The sequence below is a fragment of the Syzygium oleosum genome, unplaced genomic scaffold, assembly GCF_021117445.2.
Source record: "Syzygium oleosum isolate NSW1041296 unplaced genomic scaffold, Sole_v2.1 Sole_v2.18, whole genome shotgun sequence".
In the NCBI taxonomy this organism is placed as follows: domain Eukaryota; kingdom Viridiplantae; phylum Streptophyta; class Magnoliopsida; order Myrtales; family Myrtaceae; genus Syzygium; species Syzygium oleosum.
In genome coordinates, this window is record NW_026607502.1 from 519,156 (window position 1) to 543,038 (window position 23,883).

General features: G+C 39.9%; 2 protein-coding genes across 2 annotated transcripts in view; one reads left to right on the forward strand and one right to left on the reverse strand.

Annotated features, from left to right (window-relative positions):
• Nucleotides 1–23,883, reverse strand: part of LOC115690841 (transcription factor MYB74-like) — an 86,051-nt gene that overhangs the window by 7,167 nt on the left and 55,001 nt on the right. The gene's annotated exons all lie outside the window — the stretch shown is intronic.
• Nucleotides 7,103–11,842, forward strand: LOC115690848 (vesicle-associated protein 4-2). The gene is made up of 7 exons (XM_056319682.1): nt 7,103–7,737; nt 9,994–10,064; nt 10,323–10,404; nt 10,528–10,646; nt 11,015–11,092; nt 11,225–11,344; nt 11,430–11,842. The coding sequence occupies exons 1-7, from the start codon at nt 7,470–7,472 to the stop codon at nt 11,487–11,489; spliced, it is 798 nt and encodes a 265-aa protein (XP_056175657.1). The 5' UTR covers nt 7,103–7,469; the 3' UTR covers nt 11,490–11,842.

Consider the following 23,883-nt stretch of genomic DNA (forward strand, 5'->3'; position numbering starts at 1 on the left):
ACATTTTGAACTGTTCAATTCAGACAAATCGATTGTGAGCTTTCTGATGTCACTGTTGTTCGCTCAACTGATTGAGTGAAGTCCATTCATTCAGAAAGTAGGTACTCTTTGCAGTATAATTTAATGTTGGTAATAGTAGTAACTCATGTCGTGTATTGCATATTTGTGTTTCGAGAAAAACTTCTTGATGTTGGGAAATCATTTCCTTTCTTTATATCAGGGGATTCTTTTTCCTAATTTTAAATATACATATTTTTTTTATCATAAATGATTTTTTTGTTAACCGATCATTTTAGCAAATTAAATGTGTGAAAGTTTAGAAAATTAATTAGTGATAAATTTTTTCACTCAAACAAACACACCTTACGATCATTATCATCCTAAGCAAACAACTCCCTCTCGCTTAGGATTTCTCTCTTTTCCTCTGCGGCCCGCATTCTGTAGCACATCCCTAAGAGAGAGACTCTTTCCCTCCCTCTCCCTCTCCCTTCATCTCTATCTCCTCATCTTCAAGACTTCTTCGTTGATTTCGCGGACGATGCAATCAACTTCATTCACGAAAATGGAGAGTTTTGTCCTGTGAGCCTAGAAGTTCGAAGCACCAGCACCTCGAAAGAATTTGCTCTTTCGAATCTGCTTGCTCACTCTGGTTCCAATGCCAACTCCATTTAATCGAGCACTCCGCAAGCCTTTGAGGCTCCTCTACTGCTGCGTCTAGCAATTGACTTATCTGAAAGTGATTTTATGATCAATTAATATCTTTATTGCAGATTTTGTCTCTGATCTAGAGCTAAATCTATATTTAGATGCTCTTTTATTTCGATCTAGTTATAGATCTGGTATTTACATGGCGTTAACAGTACTCATTCAACATGTTGATGTTGTTGCTGTCCCTATACGGAGATGGTGATAGAGATGCCAAACCTAGGCATGCACCGCCTTTTGACAAATCCGTAGTTACCGGAGAGGGAAATCTCAGCATGTGTTCATCACTGACGATGATGCGAGATTTAGTGATTAGGCGTTAGTTCTGCTTTAATGCTATAACGGATCCGTCTTTGTGAAATTAGCGAATCTCCACATGCAATATCAAGTTGATTTATCTTTCAGATTTACTTATTTTGTGGGATTTGCATCTTTATTTTGAAATTATGTTCCTCTCTTTAATGTGAAATGAAAATTTTCCTTCCAAAAAAAATAAAAAAACACACCCAAAAGAGTTTGGAGCACTTAGATCCTAAATCGAAGGGAACCTATTGACTTCATGGCATGCATCACCATGTTATCAATGGAAATTCTTCGAGTCTTGGAGCCAATGCCTTGGAGGCTCCACCACCAATAAGAACCCAAGCATGATTAATGTAGTGCTCAAATCCAAAGCTTAAGGATTAATTCAAATGCTTTTAATAAATTGCACGATGCAAAGTACAATCCACCTTGTGGAGTAAGTAGCTCAAATCATCCCCTAGTTATTCCTTCTTCTTTTCGAAAGAAAGCCGTATTCATTACTCAAAATGATACATAAAAAATACATAAACTTCATGACAAAACAAATTCAAAGAGAACAAAACCCATAATGTCATGAGTCACACAGAGACCATTGTAGAACTTTTAATGCAGCACGAGCCATTCGGAAGTTTGTTCATGTGAATCAAACTTGTGAGCATGGGAAAGACAATCAATTCTTTCACACCGAAGCCAGCCATCTTGAAAATCATATAGCCTCTTGATCACTGATATATTGGTCTTGTTATCCATGGATCATTGTGAAACGGGCTGAGGCTTTTTTTTTTTTTTTTGCTGAAAGGAGTCAAAGTTTTAGGCCCGACTTGTTTGGGCTCGCCTCGCTCAATTTCTGCATGTAATTCTATTAGGAACTAAGCACGAAGAAGTTGATAGATTATTGATTTTGTATTTGTGGAAATTGTATTACTAAGTTTTTATAGTCATAATATTGTTAATTGATTTGGAAAATTTGCCGAAAAGTTAGAAAGAGGAGGCTCTACATTCGATTAGCATCATTTTGCATGCTGTTTAAGAAGAGAACCTTTTGCAACATCAAACGACTAATCTAGCAAGATATACTTCTTGAATGTACCTTTGTGTATGAAAAATGCCTCTCGTCCTACCTTAATGAATTGAAGCACTAAGTCCCCAAAGATGTTGAAAGTTACAAACCGGTCATTTGTCTAATCAACCTGATTTCCGGATCCAATGTTCCGATGGCCTTTGGCATGTTGAGAATAGTTATACATACAATTATTTCTATAATTCCTTTCTAAGGTTAGAAGATGTATCATGAATAATCTTTTAATAAACACATAGAGATGACAAAATATATATTCAATGAATTCGTATTTGGTATTTGGCAATAACTTATGTCGCGACCTAAATTTCTTAGGCTAACGGATTATTAAGACTAAGCCTAACTCGGGCCCTCCCAAGCCCTACCAATTCGCAACTAAGGGCTTAAGTTTTTAACATGCAAAAGTTTTCATGCTTGGAGTCGCCACTAATCTATTTATGATAGGTCGATTAGAAACCTAAATAAAACATAGGGAGATATGTTTTATTCCTACGAACTAGAGATTCTAAGTTCGAGAACTTAATTACGCTAGATCTAATCTAACGCCCTTTCGGTACCTTTTCTTTTAAAAAAATATTTATGCAAGCAGTCTGGATCCATTTTATTACCTAATCACTAACATGTGAGGTGTTCATGCGGGTGCGCAAACCACCGATTTAACACCCAAGAAAGCAATAAATAGATTGCAAGATTAGGAAAATGGCGTACCTTAATGCAACGCAAGCATCTGCATTGTTAGTAGAAAATCACACAGACAATCCTAATATGATTTCTAATTAACAAAACAAGGCACTCGAGGTGTTCTTTAGGGTTTGCGCTTTATTAAAATGCAAACTAACCTATATACAATGACGTGCAAAAAATGACATGCGATTAATGCAACCTAGCATGCGAACTATATGTCATGCGACGACGTGACCTAATTCTAATGACGGACAAATGATTTATTTTTTGTATTTTTCTCATAAAATTCGGAATAAAAAAATGTCTAAATTAACATGCAATCTATCTTAATCTGTCCTAAAGTGACTCATTTTTTTGGGATTTTCATGGAAATTCGAAATCTAAATATCCTAAATAATCCACAAAGATTAAAACAATTTCTAATTTAAACTAGGAAATATGCTACTCTAAATCCCAATTTAAATCAAATAATTATCTTACTCTCTTGGATATATTTATGATTCTTTAAGCATGCAAATTTTTTAATTTAAATTCTAACTAACATATTTTTGGATTTTCTTTATTTAAAAAAGAAAACAATCAAATAAAGATAACAACCGCACTCAAACAATCTACGCAACCAGCAAGATTCTTCTTATCAAATTTGGATTAGAAAAAGAAATCAAACTAACGGTCATATCTATAGGGTTATAGATATCGACAGAAAGTTGATTGTTCAAATTTGGAAAGCGAATAAAATCTATTATCGTATCCAAGTGATTATGGATAAGATAACGATTTTTCGTATCGCCGCGTATCGTACCTTAGGGATAAGGTCGGATAGTCGTCCATATACGTTGCCAAATTAGGAAAAATTCCTAATTTTGAGTATTTTAGAACATTGCGGACAAAGCAAGCATTATCCTAAGGTATCTAGTCAATCACGTAATATTCACGGAATATTCAAAATATTCAAACTAAGAATTTAAATATTTTGAAAATATATCGGATAGAGATTTTTACCTGATTTGCGGATCTCTTTCCAAATTTGAATTTGCGGCGGATCGGGATCGCGGATCGGGACGGTGGCCGACGGATCGACGGTGGCGGCAACGGCGACGGCGGGCGTGACGGCGGTCAGGAGTGGCTCAGCTAGGCTCGGGGCTCACGGGCAGGGCTGATGGTCAAGCTAATCTGGTGAGCAAGCAGCAACACAGGGACGACTCCGGGAATTTGGTGAGTACAGTGGCCAAACGCGGACGTACGTGCAGGAACTTGACTTCTTCGCCTCCCACAAACGATTTTTCTTTGTCGTTTGTCTTCCTTCCTTTACATGTGTTGATATTATCAAGGAAGTAGAGGCGTGGATGAAGATGGGATTACCGTCACTCCCTGTTTCCTCCCATTAATTCTTCAGAACGCGTCAACAGTGCTCTTGCTCGCTGATGATGTCAGAGACTCTCTCGTTGCTGATCTTGTGCCGGAAAGACACCCGAGATGCTGCACTTTGCCAAGATTACTGCTGGGTAGGAGTGAGGCCATCGGAAACGCGCTAGCACGAACAGGAACGCCACGGGAAGATACGCGACAACCCCTGGACTTGATAAAGGGCTCTCTAGACTTGGCAAAAAATCGTTGAAACACAATAGAAGACTTGCTAGAACCTTCGGACTTGCTGGGATTTCCTAGAGCTGCTGAGGATGCTTTGAAGACGTGCGGCTTACTTCGCTAAAAACAACATCTTGCTTTAAGGACAGCAATGAAACCAAACTTTGCTTCACCGATTTCTCTCAAATAGGCTTTTATCCTTTAATTTTTATTTAATTCCAAATAGGCCGAATTAATTTAGGCTTTTCTCTAATTAAGCTTAATGGGCTGATTTAAGCTCAAATTACGACAATCAAGGCCTTTTAGACTTGTGATTTTCGGCCACCGTCTTCTGAGCGAGACGAGCTTTGTTCGGTACTCGAGCTTGATTTATGCAATGGATTTTCAACTTACTCACTGCCGTCGGTCCGATGTTGAATGCAATTAAACTATATGATCCTAAACTATATGCTATGCGATTTTGATATTTTTGTTTTAGGGGTTAAAATTTAATCTCTAATTTTCTATGCAGTTAATCACTAAATGATTAGTCAAAATTTAGGTGTCAACAACTTATCATTCCCAACATACTTCGTGCCCCCATCAATGAGTCAATGTACATTGAGCATAGTCTTTTTCTTTAATCTATTGAAAAAATGTTTTCTAATTTATTAAAAGGGGAGTAGAAAGTAGGAGTAGGTGAAGGTAGAGTAGAATAGGAAGCTACGCTCCTAGTGTTTAGTTAATCAGTTGTCAACCCACCAATTTTAATTTATTAAGATGATGATTATGACAATAATAATTGTAATAACAATAAAAACAATGACAACATTAGCACTCATCTATCCCATTGTTAGCTTTACATACAAATATTTGGGCAAATTTTCAAGTGCTTTCCTCATTTTGTAGTATTTTTCTCAACCCTGCAAGGTTGCGTACTAGATTGATCCGTCTAAAGTTAATTCATGATAGATCTTATTGTATGAAATAACACTTACATATACATGTCAGCTAGACTTCACTTTACAAGTTTTATTAAGACATATTACGTTTCACTTAACTTTTCAAAGCATATAACTGTTATAAAAATTTAAGTTATTAGATAAATGCGTTGTTTAATATTTAAATATTTCATCACTTCCCTTCACTCTTAGTCTGGTTTTTCTGTTTAGTACTAAGCATGAAGATATTTAATTGAGGAGGCAAATAGACGTCTGAAATTATTCAAACTCAAGACCTTTTGCTCAAATACCAATTGCTCTAAAAGCTTGAATTATTAGATAAACTATGTGGTTTAATATTTAAATATTCAATCAATAGGGAGGTCAGAGACTCGAGAGTCTTCAAATCATCATATTTATAGTGTCAAATTACAATTTTTGCTTCCAATTTTTTTAAAGAGAAATACTAATTCGTCAAGGTAATCCAATCCCCAAAATACACACCATATATAGAGCAATGCTCGTGGTCCTTATGAAACCCCAAAACGAGGCAACTTCTCTATCTTTTTTTATATGTATTTTTGGGATAATGGCAAAAAGAGTCAAAGATGTCTTCAAGAAAATAGTGATGTCTTCTTGCCCTAGCACCAAATTTTCTTGCGTTCACATTCAAATCTAACTCCACGCCTCGTTTGAAAAACCAAATCAATTGAACAATCAACTAATCCCACTCCATCCCATCACCCAAAAACAATAAAACAAATAACAAAAATTAGAACTCCAATCGCACGCCACCAAAAACGACATCAACCTACGCCACTTCACGCCGCCCAAAAAGTCAACCGCACCCACGTCAACGGCTCCCTGGAAAAGTTGCCCTCATTTTCCACCACCCCTGGTTTTGTCCCTCCTGATGGGACTCCAAAGATGACCATTGTTTTAGATGTGAGTAGAACCGATCCAAAAAGTGAAATTTGACGCAGTAAATGTCGTGTCAAATGGGTTACTCGCTTTTTACAAGATCATGAGTTCCATGTTTCGAACGCACCTCTAAATCTCTCGAGCCGAGATATAATCTCGTGCGGAGAGATTTATTGACTTTTAATATCTCTGTGAAATTACGGTGATGAGATTCGTAACCTCGGATCTTTAGGTCGCGAATTAGGCAAAAAAACCGTCTTCAACCGAATAATATTTGATTAATAAGGGTAAAACCCCCACGGTAACTTCCAGATGGGATTGTTAGTGTCGGTTGCACTTCCCTATTGTTTTATTAATAAAAATGAAAACGATCTATCATATCATTACTATACTACTATACTTATATTGACACAAAACTTTCTAGCATTGTTCCTTTCATACCCTCCATTTAGCATAATTCCAGTGTAAAACTTGTCCATTCATCTTATGTACACGTCACGAGATAAGCCTCAAGCGAAAACTCGAGCATATAATTCGATCACGGGATTACTACCAACATGAACACGTGCCGATAATCTGACTCGTACCATCCATCTAATCCCGAAACGACACGTAAACGGTCTTTGCTCCCGGTTCAAAGTCTCGCGTCCGAAACGAAGTCCAACCTTTTGAACGGTGATTGAAAAATCAAACTCTTTTGAAACCAAAAGCGCAGAGAGCATATACTTTGAATGTGAGAATCCCCCCCCACAATTAAGAGTTAAAAAAGAGGGAAGGAAGCAAAACCGCGTGGATCCCAGCAGCGACGTCGTTTTCAAACCGGGACCGTGGCTCCTCCTACTACAACCTTACCTTGTCCCCCGCTAATCACATACAGTACGATAAAAGAACTTGGTAAAACCATGAGCGACGAAGCAAGAAGTACTTCGGGTCGGTCGGACGTGAAATCCACGTCCTTAAATCCGCCTCAATCCCCACTCTCAGATCCGTCTTCCTCCTCCTCTGTCCCCATTTCTGCTTCGACCCTCTTGAGTTGAATCCTTCCGTCTTCGAGTAGGAGTGCTTTTCTTGGTTGAACGAATCAGACCCAGAAGAAAGATAGCATCATTCGCATTGGGTAGCTCGAAAGATTCAACTTTGGTTGGTGGGTGTCCCTGTTTTGGATCGACGGAGGCAGAGAGAGGGAGAGGGAGAGGGAGGGAGGGGGACACACAGAGTTTTTTCTGGGTTTCTTGGTTTTCTTGGGATTTATATGGTCGTGAAGGGCTGTGATGGCAGTGGTGGAGCAGAAACCGAGTTCTGATCAGGGCAAAGTCTGGGGCTTCTTCAAGCTGCCGTTCCGGAACGCGGGGCCCGTCCCGAATAGCTCGTCGTCGTCCTCGGTGTCGCACCTGGGTGGTCACCACCACCCGGGGGGTCCGCAGGTCGAGGGATCCGAGGGGCATCATGGGTCGAGCTCGGTGTCGTCCGTCGCGAAATCGCTCCTCCCGGCTCGGCGGAGGTTGAAGCTCGATCCGTCCACGAAGCTCTACTTCCCATGTAAGCTGATTTCGCTTCGAAATTCTTGAAGTAGTTTGGACTTCTGAGCTGATTGATGTTGATTGATGTGATCTTTTGAGGTTTGGGTCTTGATTTGTTTTTTGGTGATTTCGTGTTGACCTGTGCAAATGTTGTTTATTTAGTAAATTGAGTTTGGGACCTCAATTGATGCGATTTCTCTCATTGACATTTTCTAGAGTAGTTTGGTTTTGGAAATTCACTGCTTGTTGAAGTAGACATGAAATTTAACAATTGCCCAGAAGATCATACATAATGATTGTGGATATTGTGGATAGGGTGCCTTTTAAGTGTATTTGTTCATTTAGTTAAAGTTGTTGCCTTATGATATCTAGTTGGCATTATATGCTTGTTGTGTAGTATACCACAGGCAAGCTTAGAAAAATTATTGGCCTCTTGTCTGATCTACTTGTGTTTAGTAGCTTTGTTACTGAAGCACTCGAGTTGCTTATAGGTCAAAATACGATATACTTTAACTGTGTTGTATTAGGAGTTCTTAGGTGTTTGTGTTGGATTTTGATATAGCATATGGCTAATTATGACCCAGTTATGGCTTTTTGTCGGGAGAATCAGCTAGCTTACAAGAATGCTAGCTACTTGATTCTGCTTTCCCAGTTTTATTCCAGATGTTGGGGGAAATAGTTTTAGAAGCAATGGGCGCTTCATTCTTGAAGTAGAACATTCATGCTGGCACGGCACTTTATCAACTGCGTTACTTGTGGAAACGCCATTCCCATATTGGTTATGTGAAACTCTGAAGTCTGTCCCTGATGTGACTTAGATGGTGAAATAGTGATGCTTTGGTTTTTAGGGTATTTCCCCAAATCTTTTGATGTTGAATGTACCTCTGTAACTGCTCAGTTGCTAGTTGTCCAACCAAAGACAAAAAGGAAGTGCACAAGGCATCAACCTTCCTGACTTTGCAGTCATGTATTGCAGTGTTTCACTTATGAATCCATCTGGCAGTTGATGACTAATAACTTCCCTGAAATTTCTTTTCTTTATTCAATCCTCAGCTCTGTGTTATTACGAATTTGGCTGCTGGAGACGTTTTATCAGCTTCGGTGTTCCCTCTTTTTGAGATTACCCTCTCCATCCCAAAGTGGAGACTTCTAGAAAATTTCTCCCAAAGCAAAACGCAAATTTGTTGTTCTTATTGAGTGGCTATCTTTAATAGTCGCATTTCATATTTGTTTGAGGCTGCGATAAGTTGTTAGGTGCTAGTATATGTGATCGAGCAGTAGTAACTGAAGGAGACTTTGTGTTTATGGAGAACATTGAGATAATTGGGGCCCTGAAGGTGTACAGTTTTCAAATTTAAGTTGAGTTGTGTGGACTCCGCATTCTTAGTGCTGGAGTCACTTCTTGGCAATGTCAGCACGGTAAAAGTTGCAATTTGGGGTTGATGCTGCAAAGTTTTCTTATTATTGGGTTATCAAAGGAATATTTCCATATCATGCTGGATTTTGTCATGTTATAGCTCTGAAGCTAAATTAAACAAATAAGGGCTCTAATGTAGATTTCAGGTCCAGTCCAATCCTGATTAAGGGTGGTGTTTAGGATCGTTGACAAACTGCTTTTGCTTGGGTCAGTGTGTGTGGATGTGTAGAGAGAGATCAGCTTCATCTTGGAGGGACTTGTCTTATTTTAAAGTGCACAAAACATTGTTCAGGTTGGCTACTATTAGAAAAACTCGGCAATGGAATGTGCCATAGTCCCTTATGACTTTGCTGCATCTTATGCATGTTGAAATGATGCATTTCTCTATATGTCTCAGACTATTTTGAACTTTTGCATGCTGTTTATGCCAGCTGCTGCCTTTATTGCTACCCCCTCATAATTGTCAGTTGCTGATGGATGAAAGCTATATTGCGCTCTATCAGTAAGCACTTTGAACAGAACAAAGGCTGCTCTATGCATTATCCATTCTTGATTGGGAACCTCGCAGAAGAATCAATGAGGCAGCCTTGTAATAATACAAGCTTTTTATTCATTAGCACATTTTATGGCTGCAAACACCAACATCTTAACTTGATAGTTATTACTTAACGAAAAGCTTGTTTTGAGGTCCCTTGGTTGTCGCTCTATGTTCCAGTCAACCAAGCGAGCAGTGTCCTTCCTCTTTTTTGCTCTCTCTCTCATGACTGCTGAAACAGTTGAATAACATGCTTGACATTTCCTCATTGGTTAGTCATTCTTCGCATGATTATCCACTATTATTCTGCATCTTTTGTGTAGATGAACCTGGCAAGCAAGTTAGGAGTGCTATCAAGATTAAAAACATCAGCAAATCTCATGTGGCTTTCAAGGTTCTACCTACAGCTTTTATACTATTGACGTTCATTTGAGTCTTTGTGTATATTCTCTAGTGCGTATCTATGCATATGTGTCTCCGTTGTGACCCATGGACATATGTGCATAAACATGACAATATGTTCTGATCTGAAAAATGGAGTTTTTTTGGCTCTTTTGTATACTTTGAGAATGCTTCTATGCATTTTTCCCTGTATTTGGATAAATATCTGTGCAAGGGACTTCAGTTATTCTTTTGTTTTATTTTCCTGTAGTTTCAAACAACTGCACCTAAAAGCTGTTTCATGCGTCCTCCTGGGGCGATCCTTGCTCCTGGTGAAAGTATCATAGCAACAGGTAAGAAAATGGTTATGTTGAACAAGCTGTTTTTTTTGCTTATCTGTTGTATGTGCACATGTACAGATTAGGTTCAGACAATGTTTTTTGTGTTGATCTTAGATGTGTATGGTGTTGTTTTAGTGTTCAAGTTTGTGGAGCATCCAGAGAACAATGAAAAGCCGATCAATCAGAAGAGCAGTGTCAAGTTCAAGATCATGTGTCTGAAGGTGAAAGGAATGATGGATTATGTACCTGAACTGGTGGGTACAACGACTGTCTTGATCATGTCCTGCCATCAAGATGTTATTGCATTTCCTAATTTGAGATGTACACTGTCCATTCTTGATAAACTAACTTAGATGACCAATTTTTTAATGCTCTGTGTCATAGGCTTGTAGCTTTTCTACTTGCTTGAATCTTGTTCAATCATTTCTTGTCCAGGAAATTTAATCAATTGTCATTAAGTTAAAATGGAAGTCATCTAGCTGCCTTTGTTGAATGCGAGATTCACGATTGCTCTGAATTCCAACCCTATTCTATTTTCACTCAGTCTGTGCAAAGATGTGCTTAGGCTTGCTTTTGGCTTGAACATCTTACTCATGTAATTTTGACGTTTGCTCTCATGCAGTTTGATGAGCAGAAGGATCAAGTGGTAGTAGAGAGGATCCTGCGGGTTATTTTTCTAGACCCCGAGCGTCCTTGTCCAGTATGTAGCACTGTTTGTGCTTCTTAAATGTAGTTTTGTATGAACACCATTTTCATGTGAACTATGTGTATTACATTCTTGAACTATGCCATTTTGAAGATTTGTGGACATTTTCTCTTGGTTTATTGTTAGGCTCTAGAAAAGCTGAAGCGCCAGTTGGCCGAAGCTGATGCTGCCGTGGAGGCACGGAAGAAACCTCCAGAAGATGCGGGGCCAAAGATCATCGGAGAAGGGCTTGTCATTGATGAATGGGTGAGTCAATCAGGACATTCGACCAAAGCTCATTTCGTAATTGCTCTGAGCCATCTAATGGTCATATATTTTCTGATGTTTGTAGAAGGAGAGAAGGGAAAGATATCTTGCTCGACAGCAGGTGGAAGGGGTGGACTCGGTGTAAGGTTTGTTTACCGAGTGATTTAGTCAGGGTTGATTAAAAATTTACCGTACTTTGTTGGGTTCATTTTTGGCCCGCACCCCTTCTTTTCAAGTGTAATGTGAAAGATGTCTCCGAGGAATTGTGCAGGAAACGACAACTTCATTTGTAAAAAAAGCGAGGTTAATTTTCTGTGATTTGAGGTGCAAGATACTCTGTGCTTGTAGATAACGTGGGTTTCCTCCTTATCATACGTGAAATTGTCCGGTTTAGTTGCCTTCGAGTCTGTTGACGCACTCATTGTTCTTTGTGACCAATTGTCCCGGTCTGTCGCTGCTGAACTAAGTATTCAAAAGGCGGATAATTTTTCTTTGACATACTGTTATTGGCAATGCATTTGCCAGAGTTCCAATTACTAAGCTTCCGAGTTTGCGTCGAGTGGTGAGTCGTGTACTGAATCTGCAGCATCTGCTCATGTATTCCCAATTGATCAATCCAGTGAGAAGGGAAAACAAGAATTAGCTGCTCCCCCAGTACGTAAGGCGAATAGGGAATGGCACCAGAATGAAGAGGATGAGACTCTGCTTTGTGTCTCTGTTAGCTGAGGTCCTAAACCGGCGTTCGTGTGCTATTTTTGTGTCAGCACAAAGTAGGAAAAAGGTTACCGAATCCGAACATACCCCCTCTTTACGGTGGTATCATACTACAACGTTAGGTGCAGCCGTGACTCATTCATCTGGTCAGGTCCGATTAGAAATTGACGCGTGACAAGCAATTTGGGATTTAATAAAAACAAATTTGAAGTATGTTGGCATATGATAGGTTAATGACGCCATTGACTTTTGCAAGCCTTTTAAAATCGAAATGCCCCACCAACTCACTTGTCTGACTTTCTCCCCTCACTTACGTTTCTTTGCAATGCTCTGTTCCTCTTCGTTCTACTTTTTCCCAGTTTTTTTCGTTTTAGAGTGAGAAATCTCAATTAAAGAAAAGCCATGAAAACATCTAACCCATAAGGCTCTGTAAGGATCACCATGAAAACTCCATCTCTAAGAGGCTTCATCTGTCGTCATTTTACGAAACTCCTACCGCATGCGCTCGAGGGAGAGGTTTCAAAGCTTTGGCTCTAGTTCCTTGCGAAGGTTGAGTGCAGTAGAAAGGTGTGAAAATTAAGCACTCCACTCCAGCTCATTGTGACGGTTGAGCGTGACGGCGAGGTGCAGAGAGAATGAGCATTGCAGAGAGGTGCGAAGGTCGAGCACTTCACTCCGGTGCACTGCAAACGTTGAGCGCAAAAGAGAGGTGCAAAGGTTGAACATTGCAGAAAGGTGCAAAGGTTGAGCGCTGCAGAGAGGGGGTGAAATGTTGAGCATTCTAGCACGACCATTCAAGCGCTCTTGTTCTTTAGTCATAATAGGTTTTTTCTTATGTGGATGTGTAGTACAAATCTCATCCTTTCAAACAAAGTGATTTTCTTCTCTTTTTCTTTAATTCAATTCCCCTTTTTTTTTTTTCACGTTCGTATGCCAAAGGTAGCATGAACGAAATATTTCTAATTCCATTTTCCACTTGTAAGGCGGATGCTTATTAAAAGACATAAATTTAAACAATTTTAGACAAGATGCAAGCTTCTTGAATAGTATGTAACTCGAAAACACCTTATGAGTGAATATGATTGAACGATTGTAATCTCATATTTATCGATTATCATAAAACTATCTTGTCAATCTCTCTCCACGGAGCAGGCCCACCTCCAAACCACATAAATTCGTTGTGTTCAGGTTTCATTTCCGCAACTTTATCGTTTGCTCTAGTCATTTTGTTTGTTCGCGCTTTCGCGTTAGTTGTAACAATATATATAGTTGTCACAAAGTCTAGTCCTCTTAAGTAAACCTTCTTGTTTTGAATACACATTAATCAAACAATGACCTTGATATCATCTAGATTATTGTCCTACTTACTTAGTCGGACATACTCCGAGAGACACTAATGCAACTCCACTTCAGGACTACATTGTGCACCCCATTGGAATGCCGGCATGAAACGTGGTTGATTAATTTAAGTTTCTCCTCTTCGGACATTATTATGCATGACCAGGGTTTGTCACCATAAAAAGAATGGTGTGCCCATTGAGAGAAGACATGGTCTTTTGCGTAGCTCTACAATCGAAAGACAGTTCAGAAAAATTATAGAATCAATTTGGTCAACATGGCTAGAATCAGCAGCGAAATGACCATGCTCTTCAACCTCTTCTTGGTGCTCTCTCTTTGCTGCACTGTTTCCACCGCCGAAAGGATACTGAAAAGCCGTAAGTTTTGAGTTGATTTTAGCGACCAAACGTGTTGACAAAAGATAGAAGAATTTTGATGTCTATGACTAGCTTGTGCACTCACATTTTGACTTTGGATGTGGATTGAAAATAGAAACGCCGGTGCCGGTGTCGGTGTCGGTGTCCATCGGACTAAAATGCGAGTCGGTTTATGGAGTGAAGAGCAGAGATAATTGTCTCAGCGTGGTGAACATGTTCAACTTGACTCCGGAAGCCTTCGGCTCGTTCAATCCGAACCTCAATTGCGATGCGCTCTTTGTTGGTCAGTGGCTTTGCACCAAGGCTATAGATTTCTAAAGCCTTTTTTTCTCTTTGCTTCCATGAAGTTTCCGAGCTTGGAAGTGAAGAAGAGATTGGGAATTTACCAATTGCCATTAATGTTGAGGAAAGGAGATGAGTATTCTCCCTTCTGAGAATAGTGCTTATTATACAGTGTTTTCTACATTTTGAATTCTCTCTCTCTCTCTTAAGTATGGTCTCAGAGCCGATCAACGGGGTAAAAAGGTGGACCAAAATTAGGAAAAAACCTTAGGGGACCAGAGAAATTGTAGGTAAAAAATCTTGACATTTTGAATTTTCCAAATAGAAAATGTAGATGAAATTTTGAAGTGCCCCACATCACTAGACCTTTGCAACTCCATGAAGAACTATATTGTAAACCACATCAAGACCCAGGCGTGAAATGTCGCTAATTAAGTCTTTCTCTTGTTAAATTTGTCTTGCTTGGGTTGGGTTGGGTTTGTTACTATATAAAGGATGCATTGTGATTGAGAGAGAACGTGCTCTTGTGCAAAATTCTTCAATTCAAAGAGTTGAGTTGCACATGTTAGATAAAAATCTCATGTTCGAGAATTAGTGTGGTGTATCCTAATTGATCCATAACTCATTGGTTTAAGCTTTTGAGTGAAGATAGGTTCAACTAAATATGTTGATTGACTTGGACTTCCTCTTAGCGATCTCTTTGGATAAAAGAATCGAGCTTCTGTTGCGAGTTTCCAACAATTGATATCAGAGCCGGGTGAATATCTCAAGGATGAAATCTAGCGACGGCTTCCTCTTAGCGATCTCTCTGGATAAAAGAATCGAGCTTCTGTTGCGAGTTTTCAACAATTGATATTAGAGTTGGGTGAATATCTCAAGGATGAAATCTGGTGACGAACATAGATTCAACTCGAGATATCTTGATGCAGAAGAATACGTGAATTAAAGGGGAGCCAAACCTAATACTGAGCTCACACGTAAAAGGGAGATTATTGAGTTGCATGTGTGAGTTGTATTAGAAAAAATTCTTACTTTAAAAAAATTGGTGTGGTGTAAAACAGTTAATATATTATAATTGGCGCATAACATATTGACTTAAGCTTTTGAGTGAATGTGGGCTCAACCGCATATGTTAACGGGCTCGAACTTATGCTTCTTCTTGGCGATATCCCCGAATGAAGATATCAGACTTTTGCCACGTGCTCCCAACACAAAGAAAGATAAAAAAAAAAAAAAAGAAGCTTTAAGCCAAGACGACTCGAATCAGAAGCGAAGAATACTCAAATTTCTTCAACCTCTTTTTGGTGCTCTCTCTCTCTGCTTCACTGTTTCTATAGCCCAGAGGATACTCTCAAGCCAAGTGTTTCGAGTTCCCTTAATTTCAAAAGCAACTAAATCCGAACGAAGCAATGAACGCAATTTGGTTTTATCCAACTCCAAATGGAACATGTTGCGGTTTCATTTCTCATGCATATACGGTTCACAAAATCCAAATGGAACATGTCGTTATTTCAAGCATGTATACTGTTCACAACCAGCATAACATGTTGGGTTTTTTTAGCAGACAGAGTCGTCTAATTAGTGGTTGGTGATGTTTTGAAATGTAAATTTTTCCTTCAGTGTCGCGTTTGTTGATAGCATCACATATTATGCACCCTCATATATCTACTTCTCATATGAACTGAAATGGATACACTGGTGTCCGTCCGACTAAAATGCAAGTCTGTTTAGGGAGCGAGGAGCGGAGACCCTTGTCTCGGCAAGGCACACATGTTGAACTTGACTCTGGAAAGCTTCGGCATATCTGATCCAAACCTCAATTGCGATGCGCTCTTTGCTGGAGAATGGCTTTGCAATATGGGGATAGTAAAATTTAGTCGATTTTTTTTTTGTGTACACTTTTTTTGGTCAAATAGTTCTTGTCAATGTTGAGTGGCTCTGGAGGTGTAGTTTTGCAGCTGAGAAAAGAAGCTCAATCTTGGTGATCTTCCCAAAGATAAGAATCGAACTTCTACTACATATCCAAAGTGATACCAGATTAAATGGTTAATTCAACGGGGTAATACCCTAAGTACTATACGTAGGATTTCTTGACAATATTAGACAATGACCTTGATATCATCTAGGGCATCGTCCTATTTAGCCAGGCATATTCCTTCTGCAACTCCACTTTCAGGACTGCATTGTGCACCACATTGAAACGCCCTCACGAAATATCGTTGATAAAAAGAATGGTCTTCTGCATAGCTTTTCAATCCAAAGAAATTTGAGAAGGCAGAATCATTTAAGCCAACATGGCAAGAATCAGCAGCAAAATGACCATGCTCTTCAACCTCCTCTTGTTGCTCTCTTTGCTTCACTGTTTCTATCGCCGAAAGGATTCTGAAAAGTGGTGATTGAGACTTCTTGGGATTTCGTATATGATCCCATATAATGAAAAATAAGCACCATGCACGACTCGCATTCTCTCAAGCATGAACATCTTGGTGTATGAACGTGGTCTTCAGGGTTTTTCTTAGCAGACGAATCGAGTAGTCAATGTCATCCGCTAGGCCGCTAGTTAGAACAAATAATTTCCTGTTAATAATTTTTTTTTCGACATGTGGCTTATTACTCGCGTATGAGCTCACATTTTAACTTTGGATGTGGATCGAAAATAGATACGCCGATTCCCACCGGACTACAATGCAAGTTCGTTCATGGAGTGAGGAGCGGAGATACTTGCCTCAGCGTGGCCAGCAAGTTCAACTTGACTTCGAGGTTCTTCGCTGCGTTCAATCCGAACCTCAATTGCGACGAGCTCTTTGTTGGGCAATGGCTTTGCACCCAGGCGATACGTTTCTAAAACTTTCCTCTCTTTGCTTCCATGAGGTTCCGAGCTTGGAAGTAAGAAGAGATTGGAAATGTGTCGATTGTCCTTAATGTCATAAAAAAGGAGATGAGTATACCACCCTTTCGAGAATAATGCTTATTATATAGTTTTCTTTCATTTTGAGTTCTCAATAAATATATATCTCGCGATCTCGATCTCGAGCGAATCTTCTTTTTGTTAAGCCTACCCAATACTCGGTGAAGTATGGTCTCAGAGCCGATTAGTGAGGTAGCAAAGTGGATTGCGGTTCCGTTTGTTCCGCGGAAAATAAATGATTTGAAAATATTTTTTCTAAAAATGATTGCTTATATTACTTGAAATAATTAGCCAATAAAAAATGTTTTCATTATCCACAACTCCTTATGTCTAAACATTTTCTTAATGATGAAATTATTTTTCCTTCATTTATTATTATGAGAGATGTAAGCAATCATTTTAAAAAAAATATTTTTCAAATCACGTATTTTTCCGAAAAATAAATGGGGCGCAATCACGAATATAAACCATATATGACCCAGTCAACAGGTCATCCTAGCTAGGACAAAATACTTTAACGGGGTCAAATAATATCAGGAATTCCACTATTTGCATAAAATATATTTATTTAATCGTTCCAGTAAGTGAAGCCAAGTTTTCCTTGTAAGGCCAATATACTTGGACCAAATTATATCTTATTAACACATGGTCTAGAATTGTCTATACGATGAATTTCTTCATATATTTAAACGAGTTCATCTATTTGTTAGCCACAAATATGCTAGCCGTTTTTTCAACCTTTAAACCACAATTAATTTATACCAACCAAATTGTTGGTTATGGATCCGATTTGGTTTGGAAATGACTCGAGTTGATTCGAGGATATCTGGAGCAAGCAAAGTATTTCGGAGTGCGCATCGATACGTTTTCAGGCATCCTAAATCACGTGGCATATGTTCGGGATGAAGCATCAAAGTTAGGAGGCTATTGTGAATCCAAACGAGAAGAACGGGACGTCGGATCAGGATGTAAAAGCTGGTGACAGCATTTTTGGCGTCTGGTCCTTCCTAGATTTCATACGTCCAGAGCACCTCGGGCGGAAGTCCAAACTCATGTGGATGGCCGAATGTGCATGGGACCGATGATAAAGCATGGGATTTGACCTATTTTGCGCATTACATCAAGGCTCACTCAAAAAGTACTTTTAGAAATTCATCAAAAGAAACCTATCGTGAGAGATTTTCTCGATTAATTCTTGTGGGGCTTATTAGATTGTAAATGGGGTTGGGAAAAACTTGCGAGTTAATGTGATTGAGCGATTGTAATATCCTATTTGCCGATTATAGTGGAACCATCTTGTTGATCTTTCCCTGTGAAGTAGACACACCGTTGAATCGCTTAAATCTATCGTATTAGGTTTATCATTTTTGCATTTATTTCTCATTCTTCCAATTTTGCATAACAAACCAGCGAACCCGGCGGTGGTTTGGCGGTGAGCGTAGGTGAGCGATGGTGATTCTCAATTTAAAGGTTCGGAGGTGTAAATCATGGACGAAACCTTCTTTCTTTTTGTGTTCATAAATGCTCAAGGTTTATTGTAAAAGAATAGGGGATGGACCGTTGGTCCTCAATTCAACAATTACCTATAAACCTGTCTTTTCCCCAACATGCCGGTTTGGGAGGGTCGCGACAACCTTTATCGATTATTGTAGAACCATCTCATCAAATCTCTACCTGTGGAGTAAGCCCACCTCCGAACCATATAAATCCGCTTTGTTCCGGTTATATTTGCACAATTTATATTTTGCTCAAGTAATTTTGTTTGGTCACGTCTCCGGATTACGCCAAGTCTAGTCCTCTTAACAAAACCTTATTATCTCGAAAGCAAATTAATTAGACAATGATCTCGATGTCATCTAAATCATTTGTCCTATCTAGTCAAGCATATACCTAGGGAAACTGATGCAACCCCATTTTAGGGCTACATTGTGCACCCCACCGAAACGCCGGCATGGAAATTATCGTTCGTTAATTTTTATGTTACTTTTCTTTGGAAATTACCATGCATTTCTTGCGTTCGTTATTATAAATAGAATGGTGTTCCGATTGAGAGAAAACACGGTCTTTTGCATAGCTCTTCAATATCAAAGGAGGTTAAAAAACCCAGAATCATTCAAGCCAACATGGCTAGAACCAACAGCGAACTGACCATGCTCTTCAACCTGTTCTTGGTGCTCTCTCTTTGCTTCACTGTCTCTGCTGCCAAAAGGATACTGAAAAGCGGTAGGTCTTCAGTTAATTTTAGCAACTAAACGTATCGAAACAAATAGAAATGGATACAGATTGTGTATATCCCGTGTAATGAAAAGTAAGCACCACGCAAAACTCACGTTCTGTCGATGTCGAGCACATATATATATATATATATACTGGTGTCATGAATGTGGTTTCAGGATTTTCTAAGCTGACGAATCGAGGCGTTGATGTCATCAGCTTAGCTAGAACAAATTGTTCGACGATGATAATTTTTCGGTTTCTCGTTTGTTACTGGGTTGTAAACTCACATTTCTGACTTTGGTTGTGGATTGAAAATAGAGGCACCGGTGCCCTTTGTACCATGCATAAAGTTTTATGAAGTGAGGAGAGGAGATACTTGCCTCGACGTTGAAAAGAAGTTCCAATTGTCTCCGGACAACTTCTTCGCGCTCAATCCAAACCTCAATTGCGATGAGCTCTTTGTTGGCGAATGGCTTTGCGTCGGGTTGCTAGAAGACTGAAACTGTTTCTCTATGCTTGCATGAAGTTCTGAGCTCGGAAGTAATAAAAAAAATAAGCAGACGAGTGTTCTTCCTTCTGAGAATAATGCTTATTATACAATGTTTTATGCTTTTTTCATTTTGAGCTCTCTCTCTCTCTCTCTCTCTCTCTCTCTCTCTCGACAAGGGGTTCCTCTTCTCTTCCAATGATTAACATTAAGTATGGTCTCAGAATACAAACCTAAGGTGACCAGAGTGACAATGTGGTTCTAACTAGGACAGAATACTTTAACGGGGTCAAATGATATCCCGAATTTCACTATTTGCATATCATAAGTGAATCCAAGTTTTCCTCATAAACCCAATATGCTTGCCACGACTTATATCTAATTTATCTGCGGTCTTGGAACGTATACATTAGATTTCACCGTATCTTTGAACTACTTCGTGTTGACCCCTAAATTTGGACGACCCATTTAGGCATTCGTTGCATAGAAAATTAGGGATTGGCCTCAACCCCTAACAAAAGATGTTATTAATTTTTACTTGCATATTAGAAGCATTTACATTCATGGTATTAAGTCCATATAATTGCATTGGAGTTAATGGACCCAGGCAAGGGTTCTGAGATTAGTTTAATTCATTGGACTATGCCTAAAAACATGAATCTCGTAGTAGCCGAATTTTTGATAGACCGTGTGCATGGGTGTGCTAAAATAGGATAAAATTATTTCAATCTCGTGAGACCACCAAAAGATATGACAAAAGGATAATATGGATTCAATTTAAACATAGTTTTTGGCAAGAAAAGTGGGCACCACTTGGAAAGAAATCCGAGTATATACTGTCAAGAGGGGAAATAATCAAGCGAAAGATCCAAAGGGAGGGGGTTCTTTTGTGTTTCTCTGCAATATCCACGTAGGAAGCTGTCACAAGAGATATGGAGGCCTCCAGAGAGATATACATGAGGGCAATTCATAGAGAGAGATTTGTGTAGCTGCCGCGAGTGTTCAGCAAGCCCGACGTCCTCAATATTGGTTCAGCCACGATCGTTCTGGTAATTAGACCAAATTCATGAATGTCCTACATGCATTTAGAATGTTCATCTAGAAAATATTATGTGATCCATAACGCTCATCTCTCTCTCTCTCTCTCTCTCCCTCTCAAGAAACATGTTTTTCGACATTGCATCTTACAAAAAATCAGACCATATAAGTGACATTGCAAGTCTCACATGGATTTTAGAGGCCCTGTTGAGTTATTGATAAGTCAACACCTACCCCCCAATGGTCACCACTTTGTGTGGCTAATTATAGTACTTATTTTGAGAGCTGGGCCCGCATGGAAGGAGTCCGGTCATCAAAGATGTACTTGAGCAAGATTTTCTCCAATAGGTGTATTTTGTGGACAAACTATGCCTATGCCTGATTCGAAGAGAGCAGGGAATGATTGCTAAGCCAACAGGGATCAGACAATTTCCAACTCTTAATAAGCTTCTAAGATGGAGGAGGGTCGGACATCACATCTAATAGGGGAGTATTGCAGGGCAATATAAGCCAATACTGATGAGGACGTCATTTTTTCAAGTAGAGAAGCTTGCGACGTCTCAATTCCCACATCAATTGAGAGAAACCCTATTAAGTGGTTCCTTTGTCAATGACCGCTACGTAAAAGTGGACCTGTTCGTTATAATACATGTTGAAAAAACATAATATGGACATCAAAGAAAAGCACAGTAACCTAAAATTGAAACTAGTGGAGCAAAAAAAAGAACCAGCTTAAACTATGATATAATGTTTGATGATTCCTTATAGGAATATAGAGAACAAGCGATGGGTGTTCCAATCCCTAAAAGGCCTAAATACCATCGGTACTTATTGACTGCTCTTTAATGAACATGAATTTTGTCAGTTCCATATTTTGCACGGCAAGCGATTTTATTATGTATGATCCAGTGCGCAAAATGGATAGATCGGTCTTATCGAGGTCAAATCACCAAACGTCACAAAAACCCCCATATGATAATAAAGCTATAGCGAGTAATCTTTGAGAAATGATATCTCAATTTTGTAAAGGAATGACAGAAACGTTGCCACAAGATTCACCGGTTTTGGTTTAGGCCACCACTCTGCACGCTAAAATGGCGCTTGAAGACAAATATAAGAGTATTTACATTAAACTATGAAAAACAATCCTGAGCCGACTCCAACATCAACTAGGAAATTGTGTTGTGCATGCTAGGGGCGTGCAAAAAAACCAAAAACCGCCCGGACAGCTTAGAACTGGACCGAACTTGCTTAGAATCGGCAATTCCCATAAGGATTGGTCCGGTTCCCAATTCCAATTATGCGGAACCGCCCACCCGCCTACTCGGACTGGACTGGTACACACGGGCGCGCGCGCGCGCGCGCACACACATATATATATGTTTTTAATTTTTATGTTTTCATAGAACCCTAATTCTTTTCCTAATTCTCTTCTCCCACATCATCAGATCTCGCTCTCGGTCGCCTCCTTCCTCTCGACTCGCTCGCCTCGATCTCTCACCTCCGACCCTCCCTCACAATCAAAGCCTCACCTCCCTCTTCGAGTCCCTCACCTCCCTCGCCTCTCTCGGTTGCCTTGATCTCTCACCTCCAACCCTCTATCACAGCATCACAGTCGCGGCCTCGCCTTCAGCCCTCCCTCGTAGTCGTGGCCTCCCTCTCCTCCTCCACCATCCTTAATCTTCTGGTTCTGATTTTCTTTTGGGTCGTTTTGTCCTCTTGGTTCTGTGGAGAGGCGATATATTCAGAGGAAACAGTAGATGAGCAACAACTTTCCCGGTATAGCTACAACTTTTTGATGGGTTTCGGTTTTCTTTCAAGGAAAATTCAATTTTGTTGTTGGGTTTTCGTATTCGTGTCCGGAGAGACAATGATTGAAGTGTTTCTTCTCTCCAAATGAGTTTCTCAGTTCTACTCCAATCGAACCACGTGAGCGTGTCTTTAATCTACATGTCTTTTTTCTTTCGTTGCCCCTGAAGATATCTCTCTGCTTTATGGTTTTTGTGTGGAACGTATTCAAACGCTCAGTAGTGTCACTGTACGTGTTACTTTACTGAAATGGTGGGCGAGATCCTACCTTCACATCTCCTTACTATTTAACTTTCTTGCCCAGACTCCTCTTGATCATTTTCGTCTCGACCTTAACCGCTTCATGGACCTGCTCAAGATCGAACCGGACTAATGGTCCGGTTCCCAGGTGGGTCCAGGAACCAATGGACGGTTCTCTATTTCCATTTTGTGGAACCGGCACTTAATGGACAGTTCTTGGTTCCCGGTAGGCGGTTTCCACCCTGAAATCGATCACCCCTAGTGTATGTGAACTTCGAAAACTAGGTCCAACATCTTGGACTTTCCTAAAAGAATGCTACTTCCCTAGTCATGCAAAATGAGTCGAATTTTCATGTATTTTGGCTCCGTTCGTTTGGCGGAAAATATTCTCCTTTTGGAAAATATTTTTCCGGAAGTCATTTTCCTGGAAAATGTTTTCCCGGAACATAATTTTCCGGTGTTCGGCGATCAATATGACAAAGTTTCGGAAAATATTTTTCGCCGGCGGCGGCGTCCGGCAGCCGGCGGCAGCGGTAGCGGCGGCCGGCGACCGACGGCCAACGTCCGGCATCCCAGCGGCGGCGGCGGCCGCAGCGGGCAACCGGCGACCGGCGGCGGCCGCCGCGGCGGGCAACCGCGGCGGCGGTCGGCGGCCGACGACATTAGTGAAGAAGAAGAAGAAGCTCCGGAAAATGATTTTCGCTTTTGAAGAAACGGAAGTCATTTTCCGTAAACTTAGGCTATTTTGTGAGGGGGGGAAGGAAAATATTTTCCCACGGAAAACGTTTTCCGCCCCCCGAACACTGGAAAACCCGGAAAATATTTTCCAGGAGAATATTTTCCGCCAAACGAACGGAGCCATTTGTATCGAATTTTTTTACCATAAACTCAAATTCGAGATATATTTTAATAACATTCATGATCTAAAATATGAAAGTACATTTGCGCTTGCATCGATCTTTAACCATGACTTTTCCATAATATCATAATCAAATGCCTAAGTCTTGTTTTCTTCTTTCTTGAACTTTCATTGCTTCGTATCAATAGGATAATTTGGTTATTACCACAGTCCGTGTAGCTAAGATCAGTCCATTGTGTGGTGAAACTTTCGTTCCCACGCAAATCGGTC